Below are 19,633 nucleotides of genomic sequence, written 5' to 3'. Positions count from 1 at the left end.
GTTGTTTTAAAGAGGTGCTATGATTTGGAATTTGCTTTTACTAGAGTATTTGCTACTTATTTGCTGACATCACCTAACCTACCTGCAAAATAATGATGAGAACAAACCAATACTCTTTTGCTGATCTTAAATGCCAGCTTAATATGCTAGGCAAAATAGCATCCTGACACGTGCTGAAGACAAGGAAAAAATATTAAAGTCCTGTTGTTTTTTAAAAGTGAATGGACATATCCATGTACATCGGTGCTGTCAGTACTGGATGATGTTCCCCTAAGATTCAGGTTTTTGGTGGACATTCACTGTTTTTGTAATGACTTTGTGACTAATGCCACATCTCAATGAGAGCATTATTGGTGAACTCGCCTTCCACACGAGTCTTTTCCCTTCCTCTTTTTTCTTTCCTTTTTACTGAAAATATCTGGCTTTTGATAGAATCAGCAATCACAAGCATAATATGCCCTGTGTGGGCTTGTTACTGGCTATTATTAAATGGTTTAATCAATGTATTTTCCTTTTAAACCTGGTCATAGAAACAATTAAGAGAGATTCCTCATTTGTAAAATATGGAATATGGCCTTTTGATGGGTAAGATGAGCGATAACATGTATATTTAGAAACAATTATACGTGACAAAATGGACAATTCAGTAGTTGTAAGACTTGTATTTATGACGATAATGATAATTTTTTTGTAATAGTTACTTTAAAATAGCACCTCATTATCACACTAAAATGAATTCATTTCTGAAGTAGGCTTCATTGGAAATTACATTATGAGCTTGGGAGAGGCACACTAACCACTTACAGATAATAAGTATTGCACTAAGTAAAATATTCCAATGTTTTCTGTTCTTCATAGGCTCTGGTCTCAATGATGGGCAGTGGCATGAAGTTCAATTCCTAGCTAAGGAAAATTTTGCTGTTCTCACCATTGATGGAGATGAAGCTTCAGCTGTGCGAACAAACAGCCCTCTGCAAGTTAAGACTGGAGAGAAATATTTCTTTGGAGGTAAAAAAATATCACAACAAATATCTGCTTATGGTTCTATTCTCTTTTAAAATGGCTAGGTGCTGCTTGCCAAAAAAAAAAAAAAAAGTATAATACTAAACTTTATTTTACTTTTAATAATCATTTACACCTCCTTGTCCTTGCAAAAGGAACCCTGAAAAATATGTGCAAGAGATAATCCACTTTGAATTTATTCCCCAGATCTCCCCTGAATATTTCAGAGACCATTCTCTGAAAAGGAAAATTTCCAATATTAGTAGTCTAATTAAATGGCACTGAGAAGAGAGATACGCTTATCTTTTCAAATTTGGAATCCTGAAGACAAAAAATATCACTATTCAGAATGAGTCTTAACAGTTTGCTGATTTTTTAAAGAGCTGTTATGATTACGAGTAGCTGAGTGCTTTCCTAAATTGAAGCCTTACATTTCTCAGTATTTCTGTCCATTAATGGTACATACACCAAAACCGAGTTCTTTCAGATTATGGCTTGAATATATTTGATACACTACTATCTTATAGAGGAAGGTTGATAAGGGTTTTTAAACTCTTGTATAATTATTTGTACTTCTAGCCAGGTTTGTTTTAAACATCCAATTCAGAAATGACTTGCAATCTTTGTTCAACCAGAATTCTCTGTGAGCGCAAATGCTAAAATCAAAAAAAGAGTTGTAAGCTGTACCTTTGAAGTGTTCCACACGTGAGGTTGTACATTAAACCTTTAGACAGAGAACACAAGTTTTGAAAGTAGAATTTATCAGTGTTGAAACTATTTTTTTTCAAACAAGGCTAATTAAAACAAAATGCAAATGTAGTACTATAAATAGTCTTAACAAGCAATAGAAAGGTTACTGAGATATGAAGTACTGTAAGTAGAAAGGGAAAAAATCCTTTCAAGGTTATTCTCATTTCATTATCTCCTATCAGTTGAATCATTAAAAATACATGTGGAAATTAGTGTTTGAATAATGTTACAAACTAACATAGCTAATTAAAAATAGATTCTAATCTTGCAGATACTGATACTACACTTCCAGGAAACACTGTAGCAATGATGAAAATGCAGTCTCAGACAAATATTACCAGTTTAAAATTGATCTGTCACAAAAAGTAAACATCTCTGTTGCTGCAACATCCATCTTTTTCAATGTCCTTACAATGTACTTAAGTCAACTAATAGCCTGAATAGGTTCTTCTCTCTCTCTCTCTCTCTCTCTCTCTCTCTCTTTTTTAGCATGTGGACTCTGATAAAAATTCTAGCATAACCAATTGCAACATGCTAAAGCCTTTAAATTTTGTCATCAAAACACAGTGCTGTGACTGTCAGAACCATCTAAAACATTCAGATTAAATGTCTAAAACATTCAGATTAAATGCAGTTATTAAGCATACACAGAACAAAATGAAAATAAATGCCATACATAGTACCTTCAGTGTTATTCTGTTAATTTTGATAGGCAAACTCCCCAGAACACTATTACGTTTCTGGAGAGACACTGAGAGAGATTTTTTTTTTTGAAATGCCTTTTCTCTCTTTGGGTTGTGAGGGATAGACTGTGTAGTTTCTCCACGCATTTTTTAAATATACTTTTCTAAGTCAAATTGCAGGTTGCTTTGTTGTAATTTCAGCTGGATTCTGAAATCTCAACTTGAAGTTGTAGTTGTTGGCCTGTACTTTATAATTCCACCATCCTTCTTAAAAAAAAAGTGTACATGTAGATGTTGTTTTAGTGTGATATGCAAATCAATCTTGAATTCTCTGAAGTGTCATTTCCACATCTGTTCACTGAAATGTGTGGTCCCTTTGCATAAGCTATGTGGTGTTTTTTTGTTTTGTCTTGTTTTGTTTTCCTCATTATCTTCTATAACCTGAAAGCTCTTCTAAAAATATATCAAAAGGATAACAGTGTCCTAACCTTCATATCCCCTTTTATTTCTAAATAAGAAATCTGCATTTGTGACACTGCACTTTTGCATTTTAACTGTCTCAAGCTGTGAATCTGAGGAAGCTTTATTTCTGACTTAGATCTGAGGAACCCATTTATTTTGGTATATTCCCATAAACGTTCCTATATGCATATAAAAGTTTGTCATTTTGCTATAAATATCTGTTGATTAGAAATCACTTGCATCTTAAAGTCAGTTTTCTGCATTCATATTAGCAACTTAATCTTTGTATTCACAATCTGCATCTTATGATGTTAAAGTATTGTTCTTCTATTTCCTTCTATATTGTATGTGTTCCTCCTTATATTTTTCTATATTAGCATTCCAATTTATGGTTACTGATAAATAATACTTGCAAGAAAAGGATGAAGAAGTGAGAAAAGTTGGGAACTTCAAACTTTTGTAAAATTTCATAATTTTCATCAAAGAAAGGGTTTTCATTAGTTTCATTAAACTTAAAGGTAAGTTCAGATAACAATCTGTCAAATACTTTTTTTCTGCAAATATGCATAAGTGGTTAGGGAAGGGACAACTGCCTCTTGAATTCAGAGGTTCACATATTTGTTTTTGTAAACTGCTTTTGCCAGATGGCTAGCAAAAAAAAAAAAAAAAAGTAAAAGTCTTTGATGATTATAAATTTTCAGTATGAATAGAAATCCAGAGGTTTCTTTGATCTGAGTATAATAGTTAAGGGTATTATGACTACTAAAACTTTGCATAATAAAATTCAAATATTTGTCACAAATGCAAAAGTTAACTGACCATAGTAAGAAACACAGTAATGTTATGATATTCATCCCATCTCAATGTTATATTTATTGATCTTACAAAATACTGAGAAAGCTCAGTCCATTAAATATATGTTTGGAGGGTTTGTACAGCATTTCTAGAATTCTCTGAATGCGTGTGCTCTTCTGATGTCAATTCTCCTATTTCATCCTTGAAAGGGATACCACATGTCAGCAAATGCTTTGTTCTCCAAATTTTCCGTTACACTGACTTCAAAATAAGTGTCTCTATTTATGTCATGGTCTCCTGGTGTCAATATAGCAATTACATACTATATGCAGTGGTGTTGTCTTTGCTGAACAAAAGTTTAATGGTTGCATTTCAGCAACGCACTGCAATATTGTTGCAACTATACCTCGGAGAATTTAAAGAGAAAAGTAAAATTGGTATTGCTTCATAGTAGTAAGGCAAACATTAGATAGACCTGTTCTGTGAAGTTAACTACAGCTTTTAACATAAGAGAAATATCACAGATGAAATATCACAGATATCAGTGATGTCTGAAAAAAATCTTCATTTGATTCATAGCATTTTGATGAGAACTTGATTATGATTAAGTTCTACATAACAATATAAATAAATAGGGGGAATGTAGAGACACAGGACGTAGAGATATGGGATGGTTGTAAATTTCTTTTTGGCATTAGAAATTTTAGCAGGAACAAGCCTGTAAATCAGAGTTCTCCCTCTCTCTGTACATGCATCTCGGTAGAGTAAGGGGAAGTTGAATATGGTGTAGACACTGAATGGATTAATGTATCTGGTTTGGACACGGAGTAGACTGGGCCTATAATTTTCAGCAGTGTTGACCTTTTGGAGAAAGCAGACCTGACTGACACTCTCTGAAATCACACTTTCACTCAGAATTTATTCCTAAACATGTTCCAGTTATTCCTCAATTTGTTCTTTTATTTGCACAGAAATGCTTGTTGTTGACATGTTGTTTTACAACATGTACAGTAATTAATATTTGAATAAAGGAGATGTGTACATTAGAATCTTTTGTGATTTCTTTCCACAGAACTAGTTTGAAACTTTTACAGTTTTAAAACACAGCAGTAAATCATAAGAGGATTCTCCAATTCTCTGTTAGAGAATAAATCATTTTCAGTACGGATACAGTCTTTATTTTTTTAAATTCCTTTGTGCCTCTCCTGTGCTGTCTCCCAGCACTACTAAGATCCTGACAAGGTACAGACAACGATGATGTTTTATTCAAGTCTGAGCTAGAGGAAGTTATGTCAAAGATATGGTATTTCTGTAGACTGTGTGAATGTGTGCTGTTGTATTTGGTAGATTGGGTGCTAACTGCCCATTACCCTTCTGTATAACTCTTCTCTCCTCACTGTTTTCGTTTTTCTTCTCTGTCTTGTCTTGAAGTTGGGTTTTGGGAAAGAAGTGAATTTCCTTTTCCTACCTTGAGAGAATGACGTTTCTTTTTTTGTTTCCAATTATATGCATAAAACAAGAAGTCAGAGTAGAGAAAGTGAATTGCAAAGTTAAAACAAGTCCTAATTTATACTGTTGGAGATAAGGAGCTGTTATGAGGCATTTTAAGCTTGCACCAAACTACCTAATAGCCTAGGGCCCAGAGGAAATAGTTGATTAGAGACATAATTTTGACTTATTTCTTAGAGCGTTTCATCTTGTGCCTCATTTCCATCTTCAATTTCACTGGCTTAAAAATGTGAGAGTTTTCTGTATGGTGTGTGGCGGGGTATGAATCTTCAGTGAGAAAAAAGGTATGCATTAAGCATCTGTCAATCCACTGTGCTCCTTTTTGCTGACAAGCAAAGATGAGTGGACTATGTAGTAAATTTCCTATGAGGCACTTGTTTGTGGCATATAGTAACTTCCTTTCTGTACGACTGTACAAAATGTGCTCTGGATGGAATCTTGCTCCTGGAATAGAATTCATTTCTTTCTGAAATTTGGGTTGGTCTAAAATCCTACAGAGTTATATGAAAGGAAGGAAGAGGGGAGAGAGGGAAGTCAAACAAAATAGAAAAAATACCTTCCTCTGTTTCACATATGCAGTGCTTTTCTGTGTAAATCTTCCTTTCTTAAAGCCTGTCAACTATAACCTCAGTCTTCAGGTGGTGTGCCAACATTTTTATCAAGCTACCCATCATTATCATTGTGTGAGTCAATCATTAGTAGTTGTTACAGTCATGGTTCCTAGGTAGTATCACTGGGACTTTAAAAGCACTCAGATCGTCTGAATTACAAGTATTATCAGATATCAAGAACTGGAACAGACTGTACTTTTTAACAGTCATCTTGTTTTGGACTGTTAAATCCAGAACAATTTTAAGTCAGTAGATGAGCAAAGAATACAAATATGCGGAATGTACATACCTGAGTAAAACAGGGAATTGGTTTTGTTTACCCATTTTTTACCTTTTCTTTTTGGATCTTCATTTGTCTTCACTGTTACAATGAGACAATTAATAAATAATAAAAATAAACACAGGCAAGTGTAGGCATGTAAGCCTCTCTCTGCAATTTAATACAGAATTCAAATTCTTGATATTTTCATCTTCTCTCTTCCACCATGAACACTGAAGCAGCTGAAAGCATACTCCTTGTTTGCATCTGAAAGAAATGAAGAAAGTGAAATTGATCAACATTGCAAATTAACTCTTGAGTTTCATACCTTTCATCATTTATAGTTTTGTTTGAATGTTAGACATATGAAACCAGATAAAATAATGTTGACATTCTTTGATTAATTTTCAGGAGTATGAAGAATATTCTTGGTGATGTTATAATACATCAATCCACCAACATATTTGCATACAGCAGTACAAACAGAAATGCTGGAGGTAGATGGATATCCTGAAGAAAAAGTGCAGGCAGGAATCTGATACTTTGTGTAAGCAAATACTTTAGGAATGGATATATGGGAGTATGAGTCTTGCTGGAATAACTTCATCTTTTGAGCAAAGGCTTATTAGACATGAGAAATGTCTAATCTCTGCTGGAGGGCAGACCCAGGAAACTACAGGCCTGTCAGTTTGACCTCAGTACCAGGGAAGCTCATGGAGTAGATCCTCTTGAGAGTCATCACGCAGCACTTGCAGGGCAAGCAGGCAATCAGGCCCAGTCAGCATGGGTTTCTGAAAGGCAGATCCTGCTTCACGAACCTGATCTCCTTCTATGACAAAGTGACACGCTGGGTGGATGAGGGAAAGGCTGTGGATGTGGTCTACCTTGACTTCAGCAAGACTTTTGACACCGTCTCCCACAGCATTCTCCTCAAGAAACTGGCTGCTCTTGACTTGGACTGGCGCACGCTTCGTTGGGTTAGAAACTGGCTGGATAGCCGGGCCCAAAGAGTCGTGGTGAATGGAGTCAAGTCCAGTTGGAGGCCAGTCACTAGTGGCATTCCCCAGGGCTCGGTGCTGGGGCCGGTCCTCTTTAATACCTTCATCGATGATCTGGACGAGGGCATTGAGTGCACCCTCGGTAAGTTTGCAGATGACACCAAGCTATGCGCGTGTGTCAGTCTGCTTGAGGGTAGGAAGGCTCTGCAGGAGGATCTGGATGGGCTGCACCGATGGGCTGAGGTCAACTGCATGAAGTTTAACAAGGCCAAGTGCTGGGTCCTGCACCTGGGGTGCAATAACCCCAAGCAGAGCTACAGGCTGGGAGATGAGTGGTTGGAGAGCTGCCAGGCAGAGAAGGACCTGGGAGTGATGGCTGATAGTCGGCTGAATATGAGCCAGCATAGTGCTCAGGTGGCCAATAAGGCCAACAGCATCCTGGCTTGCATAAGAAACAGTGTGACCAGCAGGGCTAGGGAGGTGATCGTCCCCCTGTACTCGGCTCTGGTGAGGCCGCACCTCGAGTACTGTGTTCAGTTTTGGGCCCCTCGCTACAAGAAGGACATGGAGGTGCTTGAGCGGGTCCAGAGAAGGGTGACGAAGCTGGTGAGGGGCCTGGAGAACAAGTCCTACGAGGAGCGGCTGAGGGAGCTGGGCTTGTTCAGCCTGGAGAAAAGGAGGCTCAGGGGTGACCTTATTGCTCTTTACAGATACCTTAAAGGAGGCTGTAGCGAGGTGGGGGTTGGTCTATTCTCCCACGTGCCTGGTGACAGGACGAGGGGGAATGGGCTTAAGTTGCGCCAGGGGAGTTTTAGGTTGGATGTTAGGAAGAACTTCTTAACCGAAAGGGTTGTTAGACATTGGAACAGGCTGCTCAGGGAAGTGGTGGAGTCACCATCCCTGGAAGTCTTTAAAAGACGTTTAGATGTTGAGCTTAGGGATATGGTTTAGTGGGGACTGTTAGTGTTAGGTCAGAGGTTGGACTCGATGATCTTGAGGTCTCTTCCAACCTAGAAATTCTGTGATTCTGTGAAATGTCTGCTCACTGAAAAATGCATGAATGAAGTCTTCAAGTGTACTCTCCTTGTTATACAACATAAATCTCTTGCTAATATGAAGATATTGGTCACAGTGTATATATCTGGAAGTTTTTCAAAAAAAAAAAAAAAAAAGAGGGAACTGAACCTCATTAGCTTTACCTTACTCCGCCCCTTCCTGAAATCATTCAAGTAAATTTCTGTGTGCAGCAGATAAAAATAAATTAATAAATAAATAAATTTCAATGGACTTTCTTTTCTCTTACTGACATTTAAAGCCAAGAAAGACCAAACAACAAGATGTGAACAAAAAGAATGAACATGTGTAATACAGAATAAAATGCATTGACCTGGGAAGGAGTAAGTGAAACTTTATTCTGTCTATATAGGATTGATTTCTAATTCTGTCTATATAGGATTGATTTCCTTTTCCACTAAGTATAATAGTCATATCATTTCCTAAGTTTCAGTCAGAAGCAAACACTATCAAGTCCCTGAATATTACAGAAAAAATATTTAGAAATAGAGGAAATACCCTACATTGTATAGCTCTGATTCCATAGGGAAAGGAAAGAACTTGTAGAAGTAAATAACTCCTTCTAAAAGAGAAAAAAAAATGGAGACAAAAATGTCTGGTGGGGACTCAGAAGTGATTACTGGAAAGACACTCCAAAGTGGCAATAAAACCTATGCCCTCCTATATGTCTCTTTTGCTGATGCCTTAGTAGGTCAAGTTACAGGTTTTCGGCTGCAATAGCTGGACATTTTTCCCACAAGAAGAAAGGGAGGGTATTCAACAGGCAGTGAATTGTTGGGAAGAAAGCTAGCCAGTAATAATTGCTAGACAGTACTAATAAGGACTATATGTTTTTAGAACACTGAAAATACTGTAGTCTGTTGATGGCATTAGGAATCATAAACATTTCTGTCTCAGTTGAATTGTACTGTGAACAATAAGCACATATTTTTTCCCAGAGTTTGAAAATAATCACAATGCTAAATAGTGGAGAATTACAATTAATAATGACATAGCGTATCAATGACTTAACTTGTGTTACACGGTATCATGGTTCTGCTTCTAGATGTATGAATGTGCTTATTGTCAATCAACAATCAATCACAATTCAACTACACATACGTGCACACACACACAAAAAGCTAAGCTAAAATCCTACTATTATAGATACACTATATTGTTTTCAGAGCCTTTTCTTGTTTTAGAAAGTGACTTACTGATCTTCTTGGCATGTCAGTGTTTCCGAGTGGACTTTCCATATATAGTAGCATTAGTGATTCTCTTCTTTAAAATGATAGAACCTACCTCAGTCCCCTTTTCCTCCAACCCTCTCTAAACTTGAGCCGAATTTTTGCATTTCACTTTTTTAAGAGTAAAATTAAACAACTATTACTATAGTTAAAAACAGACTAACAAACAAAAAACCACCACTATGCAAGAAGTTACCTATAGGCCATTGCTTCTGGTGACAGACAGCTGACCTTTTTGTTTAGAAAATTTACTTCTGTAATTATAAATGTGAATAATTTTGGAAATCTGGTTTAGTGAATTATAAACATGTAACAGGAAGACAATATCAGAATACATTCCAGAACTTGCAAAAATATGCTTGTGAAAATGGAAAATAGAGAAAAAATAGTTATACTGTAAAGGAACTACATTCTGACCTATATAACCTGAGCTAAGAATGGGTCTCAGTGCTGGTTGTAAATACTGGCTCACATATGAAACCTGACTGAAATACCAATTAAATTTATAATTACTGTCTGATACTTTTACTATATAAGCAAACTGCAGGTAGTCCTTTGTGTCTAGGGCAGGCAGTCAATTAAATTCTTGCATGCCTACAATCCAAGGATGTTATTATCACCTCTCACTGAATACAATAAATTGCATCATAAAGAAGTAGCTGTCTAGGATTTTAACAGGAACACTTACTAGTGATGCTTTTGTAAATCATGAAGTAGATTTTAAGGATTTATCTCTTTCCAAAGAAGGAACTTCATTCATGCTCACAGTCAGTAGCTTAGAGCTGATTTGTCTGCATAAATTGGCAAAATTGTACTATGAAGCTGAAACAATCGTTCAAATCCTTATTTGCGTCTTTGTTTTCTCTTATCAGCAAAGCATTGAATTTATCTGTATAATATCTAGCAGTGTGAGGTAACAAGTTGGAGATCCACAGCTGTGGGTTTTTGACAAGAACAAGCATATTGCCCAGTTTAAAAGGCCATAGTATGTCTACTGTAAGTTTAATTTGGAGTGGACAGTATTCTGGTAATGAAATACTAAATATATAACATTGATGATCTCTATATGAGAGAATTGATAGTTAACCAGAAAACCACTAGACCAAGAGCTGACAGGGCTCTTCTGACCAAGTGGGACAAGAGCATCCTGCATAACAAGCTGGCTGGACTTAAAGGCAGAACTTTAGATTTAGTAGAGGAAGGAGTCCTGAATGATAGAGAAGAGCCAGGGACTGATACATTAGGAAGCAATAGGGAAGCACTTTATCTCAATTAGAAATTTAATTATCTCAAAGGAGCCTGCCAGAGTTCAAGAAGCATTTGGACAAAGATCAGACACATGATCTGATTTATTTATTATTTTAGGTGATCCTCTGGGGACCTGGGAGTTGGACTCAATGATCCTTGTGTGTCCCTTCCGACTCAGATATTCTATGATTCTATGAATGCACCTCTAAAAAGGTGCTCCTCTAAAATGTGATGTGGCGGATAGCCCAGCTGAAGTGTCTTGTAGAACTTTTTCCAAGTATATGAGACCTCAAAATACATGAGATAATATTTGAAAACACTTAATTTCCTAAGTTTCATTATTCTTATTGACCACACTACCCAAGTCATTTTCTCTACGTGCTTTACATATGATGTTCTACATACAAGCATCTCTGCGTTAAAATATTTTTTATTCTAAAAGATTATTATTATTTTTTAAATGTAATCCTTATATTTCATCCTATGAATTGGAAGCTTTCTATAGGGCTTTAGGATACATTACTTTCAATTAATTAGGTGTATTGTGGTTTTGCTGGCATCATAGCCAAACTGAATGGAAATTTGAAGAGACATGTAGGTCCAATATACTCATTATTTTCATGTATAGGAATGGGTCACCCAAAATCTGACCTTCTTGCTTGTTTTAGAACTCACTCATTTATACTTACTGTCTGTGCAATTCATGTTCTCGATAGATGTGATAAGAGCTTTTCCTTTTTTCATTTTTATTGCATTTTTAATATACCTTTTATTAAGAACCTAGCTAAAAGAGAAGAGAAAACTTGAGCGGGAATGAAAGTTTCCCACATTTTATTGTTTAAATACTTTAATGACCATGGTGTTAGTAAATACTGCTTACTAACTGTCAGCTGTTAGTGACTCACAGTTATTTTGTAGATACGTGATGAAAAATCTTGAGGTAACATAAAGAGATGGAATGGTGCATACCTTGCTTGGTGCATGTTGAAGAAAGGTCACTGAGGAATTATACTTCTGGAATAATAAATTGATCTTAAATCTTCTGGAGGATGGCAGGAGAATGCCATTGCTCGTTTTGTCAGTTATATGAACCTTTTTCACGTTTAAATAGATTTTATTGTATTTATGACCTCAACGAAAGTCAAATAGGACAGGTCTTAATAAATGCAGTAGGTGATCTTTTCAGGAATTCTACAAATATCAGGAATGAACCTGTAATCATATCTCATGCTATTACCCAGAAATAGAAAAATATCACTGTGTCGCATCCATGTATCATTAGTAACTGAAATTCTCATTTGCATCAATGGCTATGTTGTAATGCATAAAAATAGTAATTCATGTTCCTACTTTTGGTATGTGTCATAAACCACTGGGATAGGCATACGACATCACATATCCGTGCATGCATACATACACACACATTAAAAATGCATTCAACAAAACTACCCTGACTTTATAGAGAACCCTAAACCATTTTTCCTAGTGCTTAAACATTTTGATATTCGAATGAAGAAGCAAGGTCCATAGCTAGGGCTATCTACCTGTAGAAACAATTCCTGAATGTCACATAGGAATGTCCTGAAATTTGAAACTTTCTGTCTCTTTTCCATGCTTGGACCAGTAACTGGGAAGTTCTTAAATTGGAACCAGAATGTGTCCCATGGATAGCCTTTAAAGTTTTCCATTGAAGCCTTTTGGAGTAATGTTCAGGCAGCATAGTAGATATGTGTCCCAAAAGTGACTTGTTTTATATCTTTTATACATATTTTGTAAAATTAATATTCTTACATCTGAAATGACCTTGTGTTGTGGTTTGACCTGACTAGAAGCAAAGTATCACACAGCCATTTGCTCACTCCCCTGCAGTGGGATGGGGAAGAGAATCAAAACAAGATAAAGGTGCAAGAATTCATCAGTTCATCAATTGAGACAAGGACAATGTAATAATAAAGTGAAAACGAAAAAAAGTAACAGCAACAACAACAATAATAAACAGTGATGAACAATGCAATTGTTTACCACTAACCAACTGATGCCCAGCCAATCCCCAAGCAACAGCAGCTCCCCCAGTCCACTCTCCCTAGTTTTATTGTTAAGTATGACATCAGATGGTATGGAATATTTCTTTAATCATTTTGGATCAGCTGACTTGGTTCTGTTCCCTTCCATCTGCCTGTGCATCCCTAGCCCAATCCCACAGCATAAGAAGCCAAAGTCCTTGACTCTGTGCAATCACTGCTTAGCAATATCTAAAATATGTTATCAGCATTAGTTTCATCCTAAATCCAAAACACAGCACTATATCAGCTAGTTTGAAGAAGATTAACTGTGTCCCTGCCAAAACCAGGACACCTAGTTATGTAAAACTGATAAAGACCTTTTCAAAAATTACACTTGATTAGAAGGAAAATACAGCAACTAAGGATCTTCATGTCAATTTTACAGTAAAATTCTTATTAGTTGCTCTGAAAAAAAAAAAAAAAAAAAAAAAATCTGTAACTTAATATATTTTGAAACTGTTGTATACATAATAATATTGCTAATAGAAATGCACTTTCAGTTACTCTGGACTCCACTGTATTCTTTACAGAGATATATTTAAGAAATTTTTTTACTAATAAATGTATTCTTAGTGTATCATTACTGCTAGGCAACTATCCTAGCCTTTACATTTGTTCTTCTAATCAAGAAAAACATTGTAAGGACTCCATTTGGCTTTCAGTGCTAACAATATTTTTTCTGTGCTAACAAAACAAACAAACGATCAAAAAAAAAAATAGTCAAGTACATGATGACAACATTGAGGGTGATTGTAAGGAAATTGTTTCTATCCAAGATCTTTTTAAATTTTGGAGTGTGAGATAGAGCACATTTTCTCTTAACCATCATCTTATGTGAAACTTCTCCAAAACTAGTCTCATTTACACGGCTCACTCCATTTTCTGCTTTGCTGCTCTCAGAAAATACAAGGGCAGGAAGAATCTGATTATCAGCACTTTCAGGAACAGCCGTGGAGTTTAACTGCTCTAAGAATCATAATGACTATAGCTCACCTTTCTAGACCTATTGATCTACAGTTTTGTTCTCTTTCAACATCTCAAAAGACTGCAAACTATATATAAGATATCCTTAGTGAAACAGTGAGTTCATATATTATGCCTGAACTATAAGCCCAAGACTGTTTCAAAAAAGCTTTACTTGTAACAAAAGTAGATGAAGAAGTTAAAAAAAAATATATGAATTACATAGATCATTTTAAAATACAATTAAATAGAAATTGGATTATTATTGATGTTGGTTTTACAATAAAAATACATGTTGAACAAAGAATAGTAAAAATTAACAATAAAACATTTTCTTGAAAATAGATGAGTGTATCCCTTTCCATTTTTCCCTTCTCATATCATCAGGCCAACCATCAGGCCTCACCACGGTGAGGTGGAAACTTTAATCTGCATTGTGTTATTTTGGTTTTGTGCTTCTGTCAAAACTTCTGTGCCTCATTTAATGCACCCTGCTATTTATAGTTATAGTAAATACATATTTTATTATTATTATTATTATTATTATTATTATTATTATTATTATTATTATTATTATTATTATTATTATTATTATTATTATTATTATTTCAAAACTGTAATTCAGGTTTCATAATAACTCTTCTTTAACAGATTCATTCTGTATTGTGTCTCTTAACTGTGATTTTTATATGCTACACAGAAATGGTGAATTGCATTGAGTACGTGTATATGATTATATAGATATATACAATACATAATTATATACATATATATACATGTAAATAACATATAATGCATCTGTATATATGATGTTATGTATATTTATAATCACATATATATATGATTTCCAGTCTGTGATATATTAATTAGTTACATAAATGACCCCATCAGAGAACAGTGAAAGTATTACATGATTTACAGACAAAACCAAGATATAATGAACTTTTAATTGCTAATATAATATGTTTACAAACTTAAAATTGAATACTTATTTACTCATTGAAGAAATTCAGAAATGATTTCCTATAATAAATAAATAAATAAATAAATACTTTTATGATCTCCTTTATGAAAAAAAAAAAAGATTATTTTTTCCTAAGGAAGAGATTTTTTGCTTGTGTATCTTCTGATAAATCACTTAGGGTTCCATTTAGATAAATTATAATCTCAGAGATTTATTGCAAGTCTTCTTTAAAAGGTATTTGTGAATCAGTTCAGATTTATAAGGGAAATATTATTTATTATTTTTAATAAATATTTATTAATAATATAATATAATATGATATGATATGATATGATATGATATGATATGATATGATATAATATAATATAATATAATATAATATAATATAATATAATATAATATAATATAATATAATAATGAATGTATTAATAATTTATTAAGGGAAATATAATATTATACAAATAATATTTTCACTTATTGCTATTGATACTAGTGTTATTATAAATGATTCATCCTTTTATGCATGAGGAGTAAAGAACACATCCTAGAATATGCCTTGAAGATGCACTGAAATTAATACTCTTTCAAGAATATATCTTACTGAATCTTCCTTCTTATTAATATATTTTTGACAAGCAGTTAAAAAGCAGTTAAATACTGAAATTATAGAAAGAGATTTGTACTGATAGAGATTGAAAGAGATTTACTGATAGACAAGAATAACTTTCTTTCTTTTCTTCTTTTTCTTTCCTTCTTCTTTCTTTCTTTCTTTCTTTCTTTCTTTCTTTCTTTCTTTCTTTCTTTCTTTCTTTCTTTCTTTCTTTCTTTCTTTCTTGTTCTTGTTCTTTCTTTTATTCCCCATAAGACATTATAAAAATATATTTTAAAATTATTTTAAAATTATTAAAAAAATGTTATTCGAAAATTTCCTGACAGCTTCTTCTGCCTAATAAATATCAATTGTATACAAAGCAAAGAAAAGCAGTATGCTTCAATATTTCAGGTTAATTATTTCACAACCTATAAATAAAGGTATATAGAAAAACAAAAATTATATTTCTTCCATTCTTTTAAACTGTTTTGAGGCATAAAGTTATATATTGGTAGTATCTGTCATGAAAAACATCAAATATGCTGCAATGAATATATAACATAATAATGAAATAAGTTTAATTTTAGCATTTGTGAAGGGATGCACCATTGTTTCACAGTTAGGCTCTATCAGTTAGTCTGATGCTGCCAAATTTCATCGAATCATTGCCAAAATAAGAGATAGGTGTTTGTAATAATATTTAAGGGGAGAAAAGAGGCATGCCATTATTAAAACATTACTTTGAATCATATGAAAACTCAAAATTTGCTTTAATTAATTAAAATGCCCAAAAGAGCTTAGCTCTGTGATCAGAACACTGCATAGATAAAACAAACAAACAAACAAACAAAAGAAACCAGAGTAGATCCCATAGAAATTGAAGAAAAAAGCATATACATATAAATATATATATAATGTATTCTTTTACCAGGTCTACTGATCAGTATAATCAACTTCTTTGTTTACAATACCAGTGATACCAGTGTAATTTAGATACACACCAATTACCGTCCTTCAATGTCATGTTAATGGCAAAATAATAAATTTTGTCAGATAGTGATTAGAGACAAATCACATTTATTTCTTCCTGTGAATTTCCATAATGTTATAAATAAAAGTGTTACCTTCTGTAAGACTTGAAAGCTGAAGGATAAAAATAATTTTTCCTTTTAAGCAGCCTGTATTTTAGTTTGTCTTGGAAGTAGAAGGAAAATAGAGGCGAAATAACTTTTTATATATGGCAGATGTTGAACTCTGCAGACACAAGTATTACTGGTCTGTGCACATGTGGAATACAAGTGGAAGAAGGAGAGTGTAGCCAAATAATTTCTGGGTGTAGACAAGAAAATCTAAAGCCGGAAGCAGCCAGTTGTTAATTTCTTAATTAATCTTTCTTTTCAATCTTAATTTCTGCTTCTTCTATTGTTATTGTTCATTATTATTCAGTTTATAGAAAAGAAAGAAGGAAGAAATCCTTTTTCAAGGAATTCAGACATCTTGTTCCCAATTAAATCTAAGTCTGGATGACATGTGCTGGATAATGTGTGCTATAGTCTGCATCTTGTCATGTCTTCCCCTTCATGCTCTGGGTTAATCTTATTCTAGAAACACATTCATTTCTAAATAACTGATACGAATTTTTGAGAATGTGCCTTCACCTTGTATTCCATCTCTGTGCATTATCAGGATATTTCACTTAGGGTTATAAGGCCCTGAATTTCTTATGCAGCATTTTTCCTACTGTTCTCCCTCCTACATTTCTTCCCTCCTCCCCTCTTACCAGCACGCTGCCCAGTATCTCTCAATCAAAGTGAAGAGATGAATGGTTTCTGCAGCAAGAAGAGAGCATGAAGCCTGAGCACAGTGCAGTCTAATTTGTCTTCTGCCTGAATGTAAAGCAGGCTCTATCACCCAGGCTGCCAGCAAAGGTTGAGGGATGGTACCTATGATAGGTTTATCATGTGTTCTCATCTCTAAGAAAGCTAAATGAAAACATAAAGTTCGCAGGCATTGGTTGGGTACATACTGATAGCATATTACTGCTGGCACTAAAATTTAGATCCACACTGAACTGTCAGCTTCTTTTTTATTTTAAGAGGGACAGGATATTTGTATTATAATCACAAAAACAGGGATTTCAAGTTTCATACATCAATACAAATTAAGTTTAATATATAAAATATATTACCTGGAATTTTACTTTCTTTTTGGATGAAGGTCAAAAAGTTTCACTTTCAGGTAAACATACACCATGCATACACTGCCTTACTGAATTTTTAAATCGCACTTTCATATGTGGTTTGGAAACATTGATGCTAATGATGATCCAGAATTAGAAGTTTGTACATTATTCTTGACAGTCACAGAAGACTGAAGGACAATCAGACTTTGAGATGAAAAAAAAAAAAAAAATTAGGTGAGAACACACAGCAGGCCACTGGCCACTGCAAACACTTCTTATCACCAAACCTCCTAAATTAACATCTCTCATCCCTCCTCTTTCCTTTTTTTCCACCCCCATTGTTTCCTTTAACATGTTACTTTTTTTGTTTCATTTTGACTCCACCATTTCTCTCTGCCCATATGTAGAAATATTTCTCAGTCTAGGCTGACTTTTCAGTGCTCCTGAGAAAAAATGTACTTTAGTTCAGTTTATGAAGAAGCCCTGAAAGTGCTACAGCTGACCATTCTTGCAATAGCAATGTTTTTACTAATTCTGCCGTAGTGGTAAACCTTGTGGAAAACTGTACTGGAAAACACAGGTACTACTTAGAGGCTTAATGGAGTTCCTCTCCCTGTCTATTTTTGTTGTAGTTCAAAACAAGCATATTTCTCTAGTAGTTCAGAGAGCTAGACAGTTCTAACTAGCTCTGAAACCATTTCCATGCTGCCGCATCATGTGCTACAGAAGTCCTTTAACATTAAGGAAAATACAGCCCAAAAAAATTAGAATAAGAATGCCTAGAGGTATTCCATGCAGAAAACAATCTTCTGTTAAGGGGTGAACTTAATATATATGTATATAATCTATATATATAGTCTATAAGTTTATATATAATATATAAACTTACATATATGTTGTATATGCTTATATATAACATATATAAATTTCTATTTCCTTTATCTTTCTTGGATTAAAATATAGCCATTTTTTCTGTCCCATATTTCCCTCTCCGGAGTACACAGTGATCTGGTAAAAACAATTCGGATGCCAACAAAAGGTCAAATGCAAATATGACACTTCCCAGAGGTGAGACTAGAAAGTACATCAGATTGATTATTTTGGATTGACAGGAGTGCCATAGAAAGAGGAACTAAGCAGCCTGTGCTGTGCTTATATGTCACCAATCCAGAAAGTTTCTGCTGTTAAACTTTGATTATTTTCCCCTTCATGTCTTAGGAGTCATATTCCCTAGACCACATATTCTATAGATTATTAAGCTAGCCAATAGGTCACTATTACACTGAAGATGTCCCTTCTGTAAATCACCTGTAAGTGAATTGCTCAAGAATTCTTACTAAGGGTCTTATTAGATTAACATTACAATGACAGTGCAGTGTTCATCTTTCTGAGTGTACCCCTTTAGGTATCTCCTTTCATACTTTCATTTTGCTGCAAAGAACAGTGTGACTCTCCAACTCCAAGCTTGGCTACAGTATTATGTAGTAGATCCAACTGAATTTGGGAAGTGCAGCTTTCTATTCAAGTGTGAGACTCATAAAATGACATTGTTTGCTTTTCCAGTAACATGAAAGATTCTGGTGGGAAAAAAAAACAAACAAAAAAAAAAAGGTAAAACAAGATGCATTAATTTCTCCCTACTAATGTCATACTGCTTTGCTTACCTAGCCTCCTATACCTGCAGAGATATTCCCTTTCCTCAAGGGAAGGGAACTGCCTCCGTTTTTAGAGATCTATTGCATTTCATTCTACAAGTAGTTTTGTTTCTTTGTCTGGGTTCATGAGCTTCTTGTGCTCTATGCAAAAATTATTTTATAGGTTGACTGGACAGAAGGCGAAATCATCAAACCTAATAATTCTTTGTTCCCTGACAACTTTGAAATGTCTGGTGAGAAAAAGCTTTTGCCATTCTTTTCTTTCACATCTTTTCCCAGACAGACTTTTGCATTAACCCAATACTTTCACGGTTCATACAATTCTCAATACTCAGATTAATAAACTATTTTTATAAATTTCTCTGGAGCTACTGTAAATCCATCATCCTCCTGTAATAAGCCTGAGATGTCTAAGTATAGGTCTTTTGAAATCCCTAAACCTGCCTGCCTGACTTGTTTAATTAGGCACACAATGAACAATTGTGCTTACACGGCCTGATGTTCATGTCTCCAGTAGATTAGGAATAGCTAAAAGATGGGAAATACATGTGGAACAAAGAACAGTGATTTGTGGTGGAAATAATAAATTGCCTT

General features: G+C 34.5%; 1 protein-coding gene across 1 annotated transcript in view; it reads left to right on the top strand.

The window, feature by feature from the left end:
* Positions 1 to 19,633, top strand: part of CNTNAP2 (contactin associated protein 2) — a 1,149,595-nt gene that overhangs the window by 643,126 nt on the left and 486,836 nt on the right. Inside the window, 1 exon segment of the mRNA XM_032182107.1 lies at positions 859 to 1,008. Coding sequence (XP_032037998.1) covers positions 859 to 1,008 — 150 coding nt within the window.

This window comes from Aythya fuligula, chromosome 2, assembly GCF_009819795.1.
Source record: "Aythya fuligula isolate bAytFul2 chromosome 2, bAytFul2.pri, whole genome shotgun sequence".
In the NCBI taxonomy this organism is placed as follows: domain Eukaryota; kingdom Metazoa; phylum Chordata; class Aves; order Anseriformes; family Anatidae; genus Aythya; species Aythya fuligula.
This window is presented reverse-complemented; position numbering and strand designations above follow the sequence as displayed.